Source organism: Lacerta agilis, chromosome 3 (assembly GCF_009819535.1).
Source record: "Lacerta agilis isolate rLacAgi1 chromosome 3, rLacAgi1.pri, whole genome shotgun sequence".
NCBI lineage: Eukaryota > Metazoa > Chordata > Lepidosauria > Squamata > Lacertidae > Lacerta > Lacerta agilis.
This window is the reverse complement of record NC_046314.1, coordinates 24,519,795-24,538,940: the sequence shown is the minus strand read 5'-3', so window position 1 is coordinate 24,538,940 and position 19,146 is coordinate 24,519,795. Positions and strand designations below refer to the sequence as shown.

Genomic DNA, 19,146 nt, shown 5'->3' with positions numbered 1-19,146 from the left:
AGTCTTCAGATGAGGACTAGGCCATGTGAAAAATGAATATAAGATTTTACCTGCAGTTCATTCATTTTCAAGCTTTCTATTCTTGTTATTTAAAAATAGACATTCTGTTGTTACGCTTATAACCTAGGTTTAAGGTGCCATTTAGCTCCTAGCTTTCATATCTCTGTTTCTAACACTGCTTCAGACAAAGCACAGTTGTTATACAGACCTACTGCAAGAATCTCAGTACATTTTAAAATAATCAATTAGTCAATCAACCATTTTATTTGTATGCTGCCTATCCAAAGTTAAGACCATGCTTCAAGGCGGCTTACAACACATTTAACAAATGCATAATGACAAACATAACAAAAGTAGCCATAAACAGTTCAAAACATCAAAAAGTACACAAAGGTTGTACGAGATACCAAAGTTGTACGGGATAGCAAAGAAAACTAGCTTTTCAAGGGCCAAGTGACTGGGGTATTCAGCAAGCCTACGTAAAGGAAAGTGTCAGCCTATTCTGAAAATCAATCTCTCTCTCGCCATAACAAAGTGGAAGGCTAACCAGAAGACATTTGGCTGTTTTCCCAAGTGAATCTCATCATTTGAGTGGAAGCCTACATACTTCATCATACAGCACACATTTAATCTGAGCATTTATTAAAATGGAAGACTGGCTAACATTTGAACTCTAGCGCAGCCTCTTCATGATCTTGACTGATGACAGGGAATGTTTCGCATTTACTGTGAGATACAGCCCTGTCCCTGGAATTACTAATCTGAAATGTCAGCTCTGAAGCAAACATTCTTCTCTGGACTTTACGTATCTGGCATAATGCATTAAACTGCTGGGTTTTATTGGTTAAGTTCCTATGATATAGCTCTCTTACCCAACTAACTGAAACGGAAGCTTCCCTTAATGTTACTTTTTTCATCTGCTAGTTTTTTTCTCTTTAGTACTTATTACAGAAAAGTACATGTATGTTATGTATGTATATCTGAAGAAGTGTGCATGCACACAAAAGCTCATACCAAGAACAAACTCAGTTGGTCTCTAAGGTGCTACTGGAAAGAATTTTCTATTTTGTTTCATGTATGTATATATGTTTGGGTACAAACACACACACACACACACACACACACTTATACTGAGAGCCAGGCAGGCAGGCATGTGTTCAAATTAGGTCTAGTATTTAATGTAAAAATGTATGCATTCAATAAATCAACAAAAGTGTTAAAATATATGCAAACACCACAATTTGCATTTTTATTACAGGTTTTAATATTAACGGAGACATTTTGGAGCATCAGAAGGCATGTAAACAAATTATTCCCTGTTGCTGTTTCCTAAAGCCTTTTTTAACTACTGTTTTATTACTCCTCCACTAGTTTTCATGACTCTGATACCTATTACAAAACTGAAATAAGCAGGTAAACAAATTAGATTTCAATTCGCAAAGACAACGTGCTGCATTTTTGTTACCCTCTTTCTCAACCTCACAGGCATACAATTAGACGAATGCATGAGAGCCCAATACCACTTTATGCATTACAATCCTAAGCATGGAGTCGCAGAGTGAGTCTGGAACAGATTCACTGCCTGTGAGCTGAATGATATCTGTCTCTTACATATGCCTGGGATTTTCCTAGGCTTGGCTACCTGCACTGGCATGAGGGAGGGTACAGTAGTATCAGTGCTGTGGCACATAATACATCACAACATGCGGAGAGAGAAAATTAAAGGGCCCCCCTGATACACAGTATAAATCACCACCATCTTTATTACATAGTTTGGAAATTCTTCTCATGACTCAACTTCAAGCCAGAAGATAAATTTACTTGTAAGAGTTATTTTGCATTAACACACACACACACACACACACACACACAACCTTAACACATTCATTGTGGCATGAACTACGACCAACATATTCTGCAACATGAGCTACAGCGTGCTTTATCCATTGCAAAACCTGATGAAGATCTCTATCATTTTCACGATCTGTGACAATGTGGGCCACATTCCAACGGTGAGCAGGGCAAAACAAAATGAATCCTTAAAGAAAAATGCACACAGAGAGAGAGAGAGCGCATTTCCAGCTCTCTCTCTCTACTATAGCACATGTCTGCAGGTGGCTCTGAAGATCCCTCTGCCAGAGGAATTTTCTCTGACACCCAATCTTAGCACTATGTCCCCTCCACTCTCATGCTAGTGCTTATCTCTCTTATCTTAATGCTGTGCTGTGGTGCTTAGTGCTAAGATCAGAGATAACATTATTACTTTGCCAGCTCTTTAAGGGCTTGTTTTCAATCTAATGATTAAAACATGGTAGATGCACCAAATGATCCATTAGTCATGGCAAGATGACTAATGGCAAAAGCCATAAAACGGCCAAAAAAAAAAAAAAAGAGAGAGAGCCATAAAATCACATGGGATGATTAATTGGTGGGTGAGGCTCTGGGACAGGCCTGGCAGAACAGATTGAAGGATGTGGCTGGCTGGATTAGGCCTTCAGGCCAGAAGTTCCCCACTGCTGCTCTGAATTTAATTATATAACTTTTAAAGCCTAATATGTTACTATCCATCTTAAGCCCATATGATAAGAGGGCTATATATATCTGAACATACAAACAAGCAAACAAGTTGTAATTCTTTACTTTCTTTCCAAGAAAATGACGGACAACACAAAGTGTTATATTACTACATTAAGTTACTATTTTAGTTAAATGTTGCTTTTTTGGTGAAAAGCAGTGCATAAAGGTTAAAATAAAATGTGAAAACAAGCAACTATTGGGTGAGAAGACCTACAACTGGCCTTCCTTTCAGTCAATAAAAAGCAATCTTGATAAGGATGTCTTTTATAAGACAAATAAGGTTTCACAAGCAAGTCTGACCCAACTAACCAAGCAAACATATATCAAGTCAGAAATAAGCCCCACTGAGTTTAGCAGGGCTTGCTCCAAGGTATGTGGATACAGGATTGCAACTGCAGACGGTTTAGTCATAGCGTTTTCAGAATGAGGTGGTTGTTTTTGCCTCGGTGGCTGTGAAAACATATCCCAAATAGAAGACTAATGGTGATTATACAGGTGTATGACTGACTACTGAGGGCTGACTGCTGGCTAGTGCCTTTATGACATCACTAGAACTAAATACTGTACCCTGATCACTCTGAAGGCACTTTAAAAGTGAGGCTTTTGAACTCCAGGCAATACAAATCTCCACAAAAGGCAAATGTGATTAACTTTGCAGAGAACTTTAGGCATGCCTGCTGCTATGCAGGAGCTAAAGACCAGGCGACCAAGCACTCATTAAGTATTCACTGTACAGTTAAGTTACAGTCCAATGGTATCCAGGTCTACTCAGAAGTAAGTTTGTGTTTTACAGGGCTTCCTCCCATTTAAGTGGCAGTCCGGACTTTGGTTTAGAGTTGGCATTGGAGAAAAGCGGCTTTGCCTTTAACAGTTGTGCAGGCAGGTAGGCAGGCAGAAATTCAACAGGTTAAGCCTCTTCTGGTATAGAAATGCAATTAGGGGAAAGCTGTACCATGACTGCCCCTCTCTTTTGTGACACCATGCCTCCCAACAGCAGCCATATTGAGTCTCTCTCTCCCCCCCTCCCATTTTGTGGCATACATTTTGTGACTGGAGCCCACAGCACTCTCTCAAAACTCAGAATGTGCTCGCTGGTCCAAAAAGTTGGTGACCCCCTCCCTACTCTAGTGGCTGGGTATGATTAGGACTGAGAAAAAATACCTCATGCAAACTCAGTTCAACCCAAAACCTGGCGGCTTTAGGCAACTCGCATCCTTTAATAGAAGTTGCTTCTTTTTACTGTTTGCCGTCTCACATTAAAAACATTTCTTCTTCATGTTTTACTTCTTCTTATTACAGATAATTCCAAACTCAGGTAATTCTGATAACTATAAGATTCACCCACATGGGGGGAAAAGGCCCAAAGCCTATAATAATATAAAGAACAAGACTATATTGTTTGAACACAATAGAAGGTATTTTTTAGAGATGTTTTTCCTTCTTATTTGCATATTAGCTATTAAAAGGAGACAATTTTGAAATAAAGTATTATTGTAGCGCAAAGAAATTTTGCAGGGAAACAGAATGTGATCAAAGTTTTTGCAAATCACACATTACAAGGAAAATGAAACAACAAGGTGGGGGGAACAGACCCCCCACACACACAAGCCAGTGGAGTGTGCATAAACCCACTCTGCCCCTGTCCCACCCACCCACCCTTTTTGTCCACTTCCAGGTTGCGGTGCTGCACACTTGAACGGTTGCACACATATTGGACAAGTATGAAATGGTCACTTCCTTTCTTGCTAATGGCAATGGACAGGATTCAAAGAGCTACCGTCTTTTTCCATCTATAAGACGCCCCTATGTATAAGACACCCCCTATTTTGGGGGACTCCGATTTAATAAAATGGGGGGAAGATACTATCCGTGTATAAGATGAGCCCAGATTTTGAACATTATTTTAGAGTAAAAAAGCACAGTCTTATACATGGAAAATATGGTACTTTAACCACACTTAACAGTTTAAGCATGCCCTAGGATTTTTGGTATCTGAAGAAGTGTGCATGCACGCGAAAGCTCATACCAAGAACAAACTTAGCTGGTCTCTAAGGTGTTACTGGAAGGAATTTTTTTATTTTATTTTGTTTTGACCCCTTTGAAGATGAGATCTCCGGCATATCACAATCTGCTGTTCAATTCAATTCAATTCAACACCTTTATTGGCATATAACAATCTGCTGTTCAAAGCTACCTCAGTAATGAACGCCGTTGGCACTGTGGCCAGGGAGCCAGGAGGCAATATCTCCTTCACAGCACAGACTGAGACGTGCAGTTCATTGGATCCCAACTATACTACAGTGGTACCTCAGGTTACAAACACTTCGGGTTACAGAGTCCACTAACCCGGAAGTAGTACCTTGGGTTAAGAACTTTACCTCAGGATGAGAACAGAAATCGTGCGCCGGCAGCGGGAGGCCCCATTAGCTAAAGTGGTGCTTCAGGTTAAGAATGGTTTCAGGTTAAGAAGGGACCTCTGGAACGAATTAAGTTCGTAACCAGAGGTACCACTGTATAGTAATTTACACACATTGTCCATGCAGAGCTCCATGTAGACTGCAGAGCCTTGCAAATCCCTGAAGTTGGGCCAGGGATTGAAATCCATTTGGATGTGCCAGACTTGAATTCATCCGAAATTTGTCCGTTCGACAGTGAGGAGCTGTAGATGCAGCATTTTTAAATGCAGGGAGAGGAGAGCATATAATAATGTTTAAAAGTCATTATAAATAATCTTACCTTTTTCGGAGGGGGCCTTTCTATAGGTCCAGGTGTGTTAGAATAATACCTAAAAATATAAAGTGTAATTTACTTCATGTAAAGGTGTAAAGTGTAAAGGTCAAAACTGTCGGTACAACCGTCTTGTTTTAAAATGTCATTATCTTTAAAGGTAGTACAAACTTAAGTATTGTCCACATGGATTCTGACTCTCATCAGCCATTGCCAGCATGACCAATGGTTAGGGATGATGGGAGCTGTAGGTTCTTCAACAGCATCTGAAGAATCACAGGTTAGCCATCCCTAGTCTACACAATAACTGCAGGTCTATCTCAGGCAATAATCAATTGTCCACAGACAAGCCAGGACATATTGCTTGGTTTGATGTTTTGCACTAGTGTGAAAACAGCTAATATATTTCTCTGTATTGGTCCAGGATGGTGGACTAATAAGATGGGCTGCCCCTAAAGACACATGGAATCAAGTGAATTCAAAACTCTGCAGGCTGTAAGTATTAGTGGTAAAACCACGATCCTGGGTTTGAATGTAATGACTAAATTTAAATGAAAGTGGCAGGCAAAGCTGCCAAAGTCCTCCTACTAGGAGTGTGTACACACTATGCCCTTAGAGCACATTCAAAGCACATTCTCTCTCAAAGAATTCTGGGTATTGTAGTTTACTCTCCACAGAGTTACAATTCCCAGAAATCCTTAACAAACTACAGTGGCTGGATTTGTGTGTGTGTTTGTTTTTTAGGGGTGGATGCAAGAAGGGCAGGAAAGGCAGGGGTGGGATGGAAGCCCAACCACTGTATGCCGTGCTAAGACATGGTTTAGCATGAAATGTAAACATATCCATACATGGGCTAAGGATTTTGGTTATAATATTCAGTTAGAATCATGGGGAAAGTTATGGAATGAAGAAATTAAATTTACTGCCTGTGGTCCTTTAAAAGAAAAGGTTATGGTAATGATGTATATAGATGGTATATAACACCAACTAAACTTGCTAAAATGTATAAGACTAGAAATAAGGAAACGTTGGAAATGTAAAGAAAAGGATGAAAATTTCTATCATATATGGTGGACATGCAGTAAAGTAAAACTTACTGGGAAATGATATATAATGAGTTAAAGAAAATGTACATAAGTACATTGGTTTTAAAAAAACAACCAGAAGAATTTTTATTGGATATAGTAGGTGAAGAAATTCCGAAAAAAGATCAGAAATTATTTATGTATGCAACCATGGCAGCAAGGATTCCGTTAGCCCAAAAATGGAAGCAGCAGGAATTACCAACAACAGAAGAGTGGCAGATAAAGATGATGGAATATGCAGAACTGGCGAAACTGACCAGGAAAATCCAAAACCAGCGCGATCAAGCCTTTGAAAAAGATTTGTACAATATTTGAAGGAAATTTGTAAACAATTAACAACACTTAGGGAAACCATTAGACGGGAGGGAGGGAAGTCGATTAGCTCATATGAGCAAAAACATATGTGAATAACAGGGATGTATTTAAATGTTATGAAATGGAAAATTAATTAAAAATATTATTAAAAAAAATAAAATTTTAAAAATGCCACTGGTACAAAATAGAAGTGCTATGAACCAATCCTTTGAGGCAATGGAGTTGCTGTGGGCTCAAGCTGCTGCTTTCAATATATGTAAACCTTTCCAAACCATTTTCATACTTCCTGTGCATCTCAACTATTATGAAGTCGCTTGTCCTGTAGCGTTTGCCCTTTCCCATTAAAAGAAACCCCAAAAACCGTTTAGCACTTAAATCCCAACTGACATGGATATGAAAGTGTATCTATTGAATGCCTAAGAAAACAAGGGTTTGTTCTGTTCCTAAACACTCCCCACAATAAAGAAAGCAACATTCTAAGACCGTTTAACAGGACTCAGGCGCTTAATGTTTACAGATTTCAAAAGAATTTGGAACAATTTAGAAATGCTAACTTCCGCTAAAAGGGCTGAGATCCGAATTAGCAAAAATACTTATACTAACCCCACCGAAGAGGGTTTTTTTGGGGGGAGGGGGGGTTGACAGGAGGTATAAAGTTAGTTTTTAACATCCCAGCAATGTAGCATCAACTAAGTTAAATCATTAATACTGTGCTCACCGCCGAATATCTTCTGGAACTCTAGGATGCTGCCAGTACGGCAAAGGCTGAAATTTTTCTTTGCCGCATGCAACGTAAAAATGGTTATGTTCTAGCTCATCAGACCCATGTACAGCCTGGCCATTTAATGTAAACAGTCTGTAAGAAATGCATATTGAAAAAGTAAGTATCTTATACCTATCAACAGAATACAGTCCCTCCAGTGTGCATAATTATCAGCTCCACTAGCAGTTTGTTTAATTATAACTTTGGAAAAACCAAGACAATTGGTTCCATTTTTCTGAAGCAATATTCAAAGACTACCAGGGCGTAGCCAAGGGGGAGGCAGGGAAAGACAGCTGCCCCTCCTGAATCAAAAATAAATAAAAATACATAACTGAGGTTATGCCCCCCAAACAAGAGGCCTGCCCTCCCTAATAATAATAATAATAATAATAATAATAATAATAATAATTTATTATTTATACCCCACCCATCCAGCTGAGTTTCCCTAGCCACTCTGGTAGGCTTCCAACAGATTAAAAACAGAATAAAACATCAAACATTAAAACTTTCCTAAACAGGGCTGCCTTCAGATGTCTTCTAAAAGTCAGATAGTTGTTTATTTCCTTGACATCTGATGGGAGGGCGTTCCACAGGGCGGGTGCCATCACCAAGAAGGTCCTATGCCCTCTGCCTAACAAAAGGCTTGCCCCTCTCAACAAAAATCTTGGTTACACTGTCCCAGTGTAAACACAATGCTGGCCACCCAAATAACTATAGAAAGCCCACAAGTAGGGCATGTGGGCAATATACCTCTCTTGCTGTTGCTCCTCAGGAGTTGGCATTCAAATACTTGCTGTCTCGCTTCAATAGCTAGTAGCCACTATGAATGTGACTCAGCTGCTTTTAAAGTAATCTAAGGCTGTGTATACAATCCTGTCTACTCTGCATCTGGTGTACTCCCACCACTGTCTTCAGAAGTTGTGTACACATGACATTAGCCACATAAGCACTGCTTACCTATGGATACCCCCAGACCGAGAAGATACTTTTTCATTTATCAATCCAAGGACACCATTCCAACTTTTCAGCGTGAACTTGGGAAGGAGAATTTTCACAGGCGGTATCAAAATGTCTCCGTTTGTGAAAACACTATAAAAAAAGACATATGAACAAGCTATTTTAAGTAAGGAAACTTCTGGGGGGGGAAATACTGTATTTAGAAAATTACTTTGATAAGAATATGTTTCATTAGGAATCCAGCTAGTTACATTTCAGGGACAAGCTTCAAATCTCAACCTCTCCGACAATACATTTTAACTCATCAGATAGTATTGTATATTTTCACCCATTTCCATCTGGCATAATAGGGGAAACAAAAGTGAAATACGTTCAGTTGGAGAACCCAAGGAAGATACAGCCTTTGAAAATTCAATTACTTTCTCCTATACCGACAAAAGATGTCCTCAACAATTCCCAGAGGAAATAAACCACAATCCTTTTAAAGAGATAATAGAATCAATTGATTTCTTCAGCAAAGCTCACATTAGAAAATGGCTCTTCCTCTACCTACAAAGATCCATGGAACCACTTTGAGACTAAAGCTGTAATCTTAAGTATACTGACCTGGAAGTTAAGTATAAATGAAATCAATGAGACTTACTTCCGAGTAAATATGATTAGGAACTGGGCTGCAAAAGCTTTGAAAAGAAGCAAAGTTTGGATAAATCACAGAGAGACACTAAGCCAGTTGAAGTACCTATATATTTTTGGAGAATGGCTATTCCAAGTCTCCACTCTTCCATTTTCCCCTGCTTAAAGTGTGTCTCTTTAGGGGAGCATCGTTCCTCCAACAGTAATAGTGTAATCAAACGAAGAGCCAGCACACACAGATTTGCTGAAAGGATTTTTCTTAACACTGCTGTTAATTTCCTTAAAGCATGTTACTACAAAAGGGCAACTCAAAAGGGGTAGTAGTTCTGCTCGCTCATATGAAAAGCTAAACAACACACCTGATATATAAGGCAGGGTTAACTATGACTACAATAGTATAAGCAGTGCTAAAGATCCAGCTCTGTATACTTGACCCCAACCTGTTTTCCTGCTTTCACATCCTGGTTTAGCACCACAGAGTGCATCAATACAACTATATTCAGCAACAGTGGACTGGAAGATTATGGCAGTGGTTCCCAAACTTTTCCCCACAGAGCACTTCAGAATTGCTGAGAGTCTTGGTGGACCACCTGATTATATGTTGTTGTAGCAATTGTAATATGTTGCCTGGTTTTTAATTGTGGTCTGTGGATAAGTTTGAGAACCTCTTTAAGCCTGTCAAGTGCGATGGGTCATTCCTTTTGGGGTGAGAGACTGACTCAGAGGTGTTCTTCCAAGTCTACAGTATTCCCATAATCGGTACATCTGATCCTGCTCCAGAAGTCCTTTATGCATAAACTGGCTTTTCTAGATGGAAACTAAGAGAGCTGCAGAGCTCAAGCTTTTAAGATTCTGCTAACTACTCAGCTGGCCTCTAATAGAGTATTTCATATTTGCTTCTAACCTGTTACCCCCTGGCCTAAAGGCTACAGAGAGATAAGACAGAAAATGAGAAGGTTCATTCTGGGGCAGCCAAGATCACAATCCAGCTAGTTAGCAGCATATTTGACAATTTGATATTATATCTCTCTGCTTCATTCCAACAATGCTTCCCTATTACATCAAAGAATAACACTGCATGATTCTCTAAGCTAATAATTTATCGCAATTATATTCCACCTTTTCCTCTAAAGAAATTAAGACAGTACATGTCCCTGCCTCTCCCATTTTATCCTATTTACCAAATCCACTGAAGTTAATGGTCATTATGATTTTACTCTGGTTCTATTGTGCCCCCGCCACTCATTTTTGAATCCATGTACACATAAATTTGCCCAGAATTATCCTGTAATTTCTAGTGAAATACTACGTATTGGTGTTCTTTCTCCCAAGCCACCTTCAAGGCAACTTGAACATGGTCACATTGAAACCTGGGTCTGTGCATTTGAGCTTTCTTCTCCTTATGAATTTCCAGGGGTGGAAACTGTGTGGGGAAACAGTCAGGCAATTCCATAAGGTGAAGACATCACCACCCAATTTCCACTTACTGGTGTGGGCATACAGCACGTGGCTTCAATACACATCAAGCCATGCTAATGTGTACAGCAACAGGCAAACTGAACTTGAAAAACACACAGAGAAAACAACCTCGCTGAGTTTTAAGCCACTAATGTGTACACAGACTTAAGTTCATTAATTTCAATGAATCTACTCTGAGTAAAGATAAAGGTAACAACTTAAGTTGAATACAGTTCCTAAACGTCACAAATAACAGGACCTCAGCAGATATTTAATTCACATTACAAGAACTGTTATTATGTGTGTGGTTACAAGTGCATTTTTATCTTATAAATATTCAAATATCATCCACAGTACAGCTATGTACCCAAAACTGCATTTGTACAAACCTCCATGATGTGATATACAATTCTGGTCTCAAATCAAATAGTTTTATCATTCAAGCAAAAGGCAATAACAGACTTGTAGCAACGGCATTAACAAAATAATACAGAACATCCATCCGTAATATGAACCATCATCTATTATGTAAGAGAGAGACGTTACCAGAGACACCAACAAACTCAAATCCAGCTTTATCTCAGTTTAACTCTCAAGTCAAATATTTATATTTGCCTGCTTATGTTTAAAACAAAATTCTAAAAGCCAACCAAAGAGTTTGCTATCAGAGGATATTTGGGGCCATCTAGTGGAATTCTCGGGGCATAGATACAAACCATGCATGAACCCTAAATTAAAATGAATTTCATTTACAAATATATTGTGCCAATAACAAATCTGAATAGCCCAAAGAAGGTCTTTTTTTAGTCCTTCTGGTTAAGGATATCCCAGCCCATTTTAAAGTACTTTTAAACACTCCCATCCCTGCCCTTTTTTCTTTACATAACTCAGAAGTCTGAAAAAGTGAGAATTAGACACGATCCTTGTCAATCCAGATAAGCAATACAAATTGTTCATATACAAGTTGCTGTGAATGCTGAAACACTGTGCAGGCTTGGTACTTTGCTGACTTCCCTTGTCCTACAAAAGAACTAAAGGCAGCAGCTTGCTCTGCAACACTTCTCTCACATGGAGACAAACTTAAGTTCTGTAGTTTATTCCGTGTATTTTTATCCCAAGGAGCTCAGGATTCTCCCCACAACCAGTGCTTTTTTTCCCCAAGGGGCACTCAAGGGTACGCAGTAATGGAACCTCTTTTTTTGTTGCTGTTGTTAAAATGAGTAGCACTTACTGTAACATCATGGTGAGTTAGGTTTCTAGAAAGAAAGAAAAAAGCACTGCCCACAGCAATGCTATGACATAAGCTAGGCTGAGAGGTAGCAGCCCCGTGTGCATACCATGGTAAACCAGTTTAATCGTTTACCATGAATGTGCCCAATAGTTTTGCTCCTTCCCACTAGCACACAAAGGGAGCAAAGACTGTCACGCCCGTTTGCAGCCCTTGTTCTGAGGCAAGTCTGGGAAACTTCCGGCCCTCGGATGTTACTGAACTACAACTCCCATAATACCAGTGCACATGGTCAACAGCCAAGGATGGTGCAAATTGCTCAGGGACATCTAGATGGCCCAAGGTTACCTGCACCTGTTCATAGGTAACATTAAGCTGGGGGTTGCTGTTTATTTGTCCCCAGTCTTTGTGCATGGTGAGCCATGGTTTATGCGACACAGTGGTGTCCAAACTTTTTTCAGAAAGGACCAGATTTGATGAAGTGAAGGGCCAGATTGATGAAGGGCCAGATTTAGGATTGATGTTGTTAAGGGGCCAGATTGAACCAACTAGTGGGGCGGATTAGGCCCCCGAAGCGGACTTTGCACATGCCTGGCGGTGATGTTTCAGACACAGGCAATGACTAGCCAAAAGTCACCTGGTTAAGGTCATGCCTAACTAAGGATTTGAACACAGATCCTAGTCAAAGACTCTACCCATCTTTATCGTTTTTCTTTATTTCAGAAGAACATTGATTAACATCTGAGGATTTGTTAATAATATATGCACTATTTTTAACCAACAACAACAACAATAATAACCATATACTTACCTTATATTTAGTGGCTTATTATAGTTTGATTGCCATTTGGAAGGTACTTTTATATTACTGTGGACCACGGGTCGAATCTGCAAAAATAGTGAAACTCAGATTGTATGATGCAACTTGTTTATAAAATTGAATAATTAGAGTGCTCAGTATATATGAATAAAATGATATAATTTAAGCTGCTACACTTGCTCGGAAGTTGGAGAAATCTACCAGGTTCCTAAAGTCCCAATTTATATATGATTTGCACTTCCTAACATGCTGTGTCACAACCACTGCCTTTTCAGCAACCTCTGAAGTTGCTGTTTGGCACAGCAGGAGAGTCACTATCAAGCAGAATGAGGAAGTTCCTTCCCTCCAGGGCAAAACAGATGTTCCATGCATGTGAACTATCTGGATTGGGACGGCAGGTATGCGGGAGGAAAGAGGTTAGCCCTTCCACCCCAATGCTGTCTTCCTGATTAAAATCTCCCTAAAACAGCTATCTATTTATTCCATGGCCAAACTTACAGCATCAAAAGGGAGTGGGGGTTAATAAGGAAAATAGGCTGAGTGAAAAAGCTTCTTGCTTCTATGGCCCCCTCTCCTCCACCAGCACAGCCACAAGGAGGAAATCGGAAGCATTCACTTGCACTTTTAAACTACCCACTGTTTTCAGTTTTGCATAAACTCGAACAAATCATGGTTAGTCTAAACCAGGGGTAGTCAACCTGGTCTCTACTGCCCACTAGTGGGCATTTCAGGATTCCAGGTGGGCGGTAGGGGGTTACTGCAGCACTGGTGGGCAGTAAGGAAATTTTACCATCAAGAAAAAAGCATTAGTGGGTAGTAGGTATAAAAAGGATGACTACCCCTGGTCTAAACGAAGGGTGAGGAACCTGCGGTCCTCTGGGGATTAAAAAAATCACTGGTCATTGGGGTAATGCTGGCTGGGGCTTATGGAAGTTGAGCATGACTCAGTTCAGGGTACCTTTGAAATTATGCTGAAGTCTTTTTAAATGAGTTGGTGCTAGGAAGACTGAGCAAATGTTTCCTGCTGCCAAATAAATGAAAATGCCACTGATCAAATACTCACCACCTCATCCCTCTTCTTTCTTTGAGGTTTCTTTGCCCCTATACCAAAATAACTTAAAAGGAAAAATATAATCAGAATAAACAATATGTTAATTCAAAAGCTTGAAAATTTAAACATTTTGGCCTCACGGAATAGAGGAGGACCTTGATTTATCTGAATCTTCTTAGTCCAAATCAATACCAGAAAAAAAGCTGCTGTACCACCAGATATTGGCATCTGACTTTGAAAGAGCAACTCGTTTTGAAGTCTCAGAGCAGGAGAGAAGGTATAATCCATCCATATGCACCTACCCAGACTCTGAGATCGTCTTCTGAGGCCCTTCTTTGTGTGCCTCCTCCATGAGAGGTCCAGAGGGTGGCAACACGAGAATGGGCCTTTTCTGCACTGGCTCCCTGTCTGTGGAATGCTCTCCACAGGTAAGTTCACCTGGCACCTTTATTATACACCTTTAGGCACCAGGTGAAAACATTCCTTTTTAACCAAGTCATTGGTTGATTCGACTGACATCTTACGCCCTTTTAAAATGTGTTATTTGGGGGGAGGGGTTCCTGGGTGGTTTTGTTTTTATTTTGATTATGTATTTTGTGGTGTATATATATTCTGATTTTATTCTGTGAACCGCCCTGAGACTTGGGGGTATAGGTTTGGTATATAAATTCAATAAGTAAATAAAATAACATAAATAATAAACTTGTTACTCTTTAAGGTTCCACAAGACTGTTGTTTTAGAAACAGTCAAGTTTTCCACAAATGACTGCCTCATAGAAAATGCTTAAGCATCAAAAAATTAAGCTGTAAAGCAGGCATAGGCAAACTCGGTCCTCCAGATGTTTTGGGACTACAACTCCCATCATCCCTAGCTAACAGGACCAGTGGTCAGGGATGATGGGAATTGTAGTCACAAAGCATCTGGAGGGCCGAGGCTGCCTATGCCTGCTGTAAAGTCACTGAACTTTACCATACCACTGGTCCTGTTAGCTAGGGATCTTTGTGCTTGGGATCTTTCAGTTTATTTTAAATCTACTGTGGTATGGTGTCATTTTCAATTCTTCAACTATATAAGAAGAGTGTCACTTCACAGGCATCAAAGTTCACAAATTTATAGGCACTTTACAAACTTGTAACCTACAGTGAAACCTCTGCATTCCATGTTTACTCCAATTGTATTGAACTCTGAGGAGAGCAAGGAAATGGATTTTATTTCCTCTGCCCTGAAACACTAATAAACAAATGCAAACAGCAGTCATCCTGCATTTGTGAGGGCATAAGTAGGTTCAAACAAAAATCTGATCAAACGGGTTTGCACTTACAACACAGAGAGGAATGTAAACATGGCCTACTCAAAACCGCTACTCAGAATTAAAGTAAATAGCCTTGAAAGCTGCATTTCAGTATTCAGAATTGTTATCTGTGAGTGATTCCAATTTCTGCCTGCACTTCTCTCCATTAAATTCACCAAGCAAGAACAATGTCAGGAACACATTGGTATAATGCTTTACTGCTGTATTCCAGACAACAGAGATTCACATTTAAGCTGGAAATCTTAGGTGTTTTTTGTTCTTTTTTACTCAATCACCCTTTAGTGAAATAGTAAGTAATCATAAGAGTCTGCAGACTTGTTTTGGGCTCGTAACCAAGGGAATGAAGGAGGGAAGGAAAGAGGATTAGCAACTGAGAGCAGGATAGTGAACACCATAAAAGAGCACTGGAAAGGGAGGAGACACAAAGCAGGAAAAGTTGTTTGTGTTAATGAGTAATGAACAGGGAGTCCTTCAGATGTTATTGGACTACATTCAACTCCTATCAGCCCTAGCCTGGCAAACGATCAGGACTGGAGTGAAGGAAGTAGTAGTCCTGCAACATCTGAAGCGCCACAGGTTCCTCAGTCCTGTATTAAGAGGCCAGTCGCTATTGGGGTATGTCTACACAGGTATGGTTTGGATGCATTCAGTGTAATGCAGTGCAGAGTGTAAGCTATCTGAAAGGCCAGAATTGCAAAATCAAAGCAAGGGTGACAGAGTCCACATGATGGAAGGGGGACATCACGAACCCTTTTGCAACACAGGCACTTTTTCTGGTGCAGTACACTAAGGTGTCAAGCCTAGGTAACGGAATGTGGCTGTGCTGTCAACCTCCGAGATTCCTTATCTGTGGTTCCTGCATTGCACAGGGTTGGACCAGATGACCCTTTGGCTCCCTTCCAGGCTCTACAATTCTATCTCCTTAGGAAATACAGGGACAATCCTTTCATATGCAAGGCTAACATTTTAAAATTCTCTACAATATGCATGTCTTGGAAATCCACTCCGGTTTCCGATTTAAGAGAAATCCCGAGTTCCTGCGCATTTTGATACACTAGACTAGATCTGCACCACCCAAATTGTTCTTGATCGCCTCCGTTCAAACCTTTTCATACTTACTTCAGTTTCCTAAACCTTTCCCTGCCGGCAGCCACGTATCTGCCTCCTTGCTCAATGTCGGTCAGGTCCATAACCGAATGCCCTTGGCGGGGTGTGTACAGGTTCCGCACCCCAAAGGGTGTCGCCACGCCTTCATTGAGTTGTATCATGAAGGCTTCAAAGTTAGGCACATAGCGGTGGTTGATCACAAACTTCCTTCCCAAATAGAAGGGGTCGCCGTTACGGTACACCCAAATTGTCCGGGCAGGGGTGACGTCTGTCAAGCTATAGACGGCTCGAGTTCGAGTCGCTCCCACCATACTGAAGTCACCAGTTCAGATAGACAGAGAGAGGTCTGGGGAGGAGTGGCGTTTGGGGAAGAACATAAAATATACGGCAGTACATTTAAAAAAGAAAGGAAACCAAAAAAAACAGATCCAGGACCCCTCCCATACACCCCAAAGCAAAGGGAACTGGGGCAGAGAAGAGGAGGTGGCTGCAGAGCTCCTGTTCAGACCTCTAACCACCTACTTCATAGTGGCACCAAAGTGGGGACACCCCCACCCCACCCTAGCCCCACCCCAAAGTCTTCCAAGGGGCAACTTTTTCTCCCTCTCCCTCTCTCTCTCTCCCACCTGAGCCTCACACCCCCAATACATAAAATCCTGACATCACGCCATGTGTGTGGCAGGATTGTGACTGCAGCCCTCAGCAAACAAAATAGGTCCCCACAAGGGTTTCCCTGGAAACGCATTGGGAGAGGGAGGGAGATGGCTCAGGCTGCAAAGGGATTCCCAGGCGCCCTGAGGGCTGCGCGCGATCCCGAAGCCTTGGAAGGCGGGAAGCGCGAGACTTGTGCGGGGCGGGCACCCGCCTCCTCGCACGGCGGCTTCCCTTTGGCATCAACCGAGTGACCCACCTGCCCCACTTATGGGTCAAGGAAAATGGCCACATGCAGCAGCAATGACCAGCTCCCCTCAAACCAAGGACTCTCCCGTTCCTCGGGAGTTTCTCCATTATCTAGGAGTCGTCACTCACCGCGCGCTTCATTTCCAGTATAAAATAAAAGGGTGAAAACCCGGCAGCGCCTTCCTCTTCCTCCTCATTGCTGTCTCCTCCTCAGAGAGTTGCAACTACGCACCCGCCCCCCTCTTTTGCAAAGTTATCCCCTCTCTCCTTCTGGTCACCTTCCTGTTTCTTTTCCCCACACAACACAGATCGATTGCTGCCTGGCGCCCCGCCTAGGCTTATTGCTATGCCCTCTCCTTGATGCAAACAAAACAAAACCCAGGTTGTGTGTTTCCCGCCTTCGCGAAAGAATTGAGAAAAGAACCGACGAGCCAGCCCTGTTAAATGTGCACAACCTTCAGCAGATCTCTCGCAGCAACGCAAATGCACTTGAGGGAAAGGGAGCGCATTTCAAAATAAGGAGGAAACAGACCTTCCCCCTTTTTTCTTTTGTTTTTTTTCTTAAATTACAACATAGCATATATATTCAACACAAAAAAACAGCGACAATTTGCTGTTGGCAAAGGACAGCTGGACATATAAAAGGCCCCATTACCTTCAGTAGCTTATCAAACCTAAATCCAGGCCTGACTGCATCCTCCAATAACTCTGGGAGGAAGCCCTATTGGAGATATGCTTCTGTGTAAACATGCATAGGATTTCACTGTGGGTGGGATTCAACTCTGTTTTACCCAGTGAGCCAAGCTTAGTCATGTTTATTAATTTCAGTGGGTCTGCTCTTAAGTAAAACCCAGTTCAATACCACCCTGAGTTTCCAACCATGTTTTTTTCTAATGTATTAATTTTATTAGTCCATGTGACGTGGCTCTAAAAACGGGCCTTGTTCTCCCATTCATGGAGCACTCAGAGAAGCAGACCTATTTATTTTCACCCAGTCTTTTCATTTATTCTTTCTATAAATGGAGCAGGGGTGTTACACATCCGTTTTCCAACCCCACCGTTGCTTTAGCTGTCAGAAAGGTGTTTGAGTAGGAGATCTGCTAGCTTGGTGGTGTGTCCCTACACCTGTAAAGCACACACTCTCCAAAACAAAACAACCAGAAGCACCAACAAAAGTTAAATAAATTTGGGTTAATAGGAAAAGATGGAAGCACAAACCAGGAAGGGTAAGTATTCTTTTATTATAACATAATTCAATTTTAGATGGCAAAAGGAAAAGATAGGCACAACTATCTAAGCAAAAAAAATTAATGCAAGATTGATTCTTAGCACACAAACTTTAAACATACTGAAGCATATTCTTGCGCAGATGTTCAATACAGGTTTGCTCTCAGTTTTCATAATTAATAGTTCCAGAATCTCTCAGCTATTTGTGATCAGCATCACTTAACATTGCACTCCTAAGCACACTTGCTCGAATTCTTTTATCAAATCAAGCGGGAATGACTTCCAAGTTAACATAGAACAAGGCTGTGATAAATGGCATCATATTCGAGGACATATTTTGAATATTCTGGACTAATGTAAGCAAAACTGAAAATTAGATTACACATAGGATTATTAATTTTTTAATGAATAGGGCTGGTCCTCACACAAGGCAGAATGAGGGGGGAACCTCAGGTAGCTGATTTTGGGTGCCATTAAATTGTTAGTTTTAAAAATTTATTATTATTGCCAGGGAAGGGAGAAGTGCGGTTTTCTGCTTTGAGTACTATTGACATTGACAGAGCAGGGGATGCCTTTTGCAGTGCCACACATCAGGCAGCAAACTGCCTTGGGTCAGTCCCGGTTATTTATTATTACATTAATATTCCACCTTTCGCCTAAGGAGCTTAAGGTGGCAAATGCAGTTCTGCTACTTCCCTGTTTTATCCTCACAACAACCCTAGGCAAGAAACTAAGAGTATCTGACTGGCCCAGGGTCAACCTGTAGGCTTCATGGCTGTGTGGAGATTTGAATCCGGGTCTCACAAATCCTAGTCCAACACTCTCTAAACAATATAACCGGCTTGATATGTAACTGCGCTTTAAAAAAACAAAAACAAAACCTTTCTACCTTATGTGCTCTATCCGTTCTACAGCTGCATTCATTGCCTTTTAACATTGTTTATTATATAATACCATTTTCCAAATCCGATAACCTGTTAGCAAA

The 19,146-nt window shown here is 40.9% G+C and overlaps 1 protein-coding gene across 2 annotated transcripts in view; it reads right to left on the bottom strand.

The window, feature by feature from the left end:
• DCDC2C (doublecortin domain containing 2C) overlaps positions 1 to 16,414 on the bottom strand; it is a 41,756-nt gene extending 25,342 nt beyond the window's left edge. For both annotated transcript variants that reach the window (XM_033143052.1, XM_033143053.1), the window contains exons 1-6: positions 16,047 to 16,414; positions 13,627 to 13,678; positions 12,555 to 12,631; positions 8,425 to 8,556; positions 7,423 to 7,560; positions 5,314 to 5,362 (exon numbers count right to left, since the gene is read on the bottom strand). In XM_033143052.1, the coding sequence (XP_032998943.1) occupies positions 5,314 to 5,362; positions 7,423 to 7,560; positions 8,425 to 8,556; positions 12,555 to 12,631; positions 13,627 to 13,678; positions 16,047 to 16,345 (747 nt within the window). In that variant the 5' untranslated portion in view covers positions 16,346 to 16,414. The remainder of the gene's footprint in view (positions 1 to 5,313; positions 5,363 to 7,422; positions 7,561 to 8,424; positions 8,557 to 12,554; positions 12,632 to 13,626; positions 13,679 to 16,046) is intronic.
• Positions 16,415 to 19,146: the final 2,732 nt, after the last annotated feature.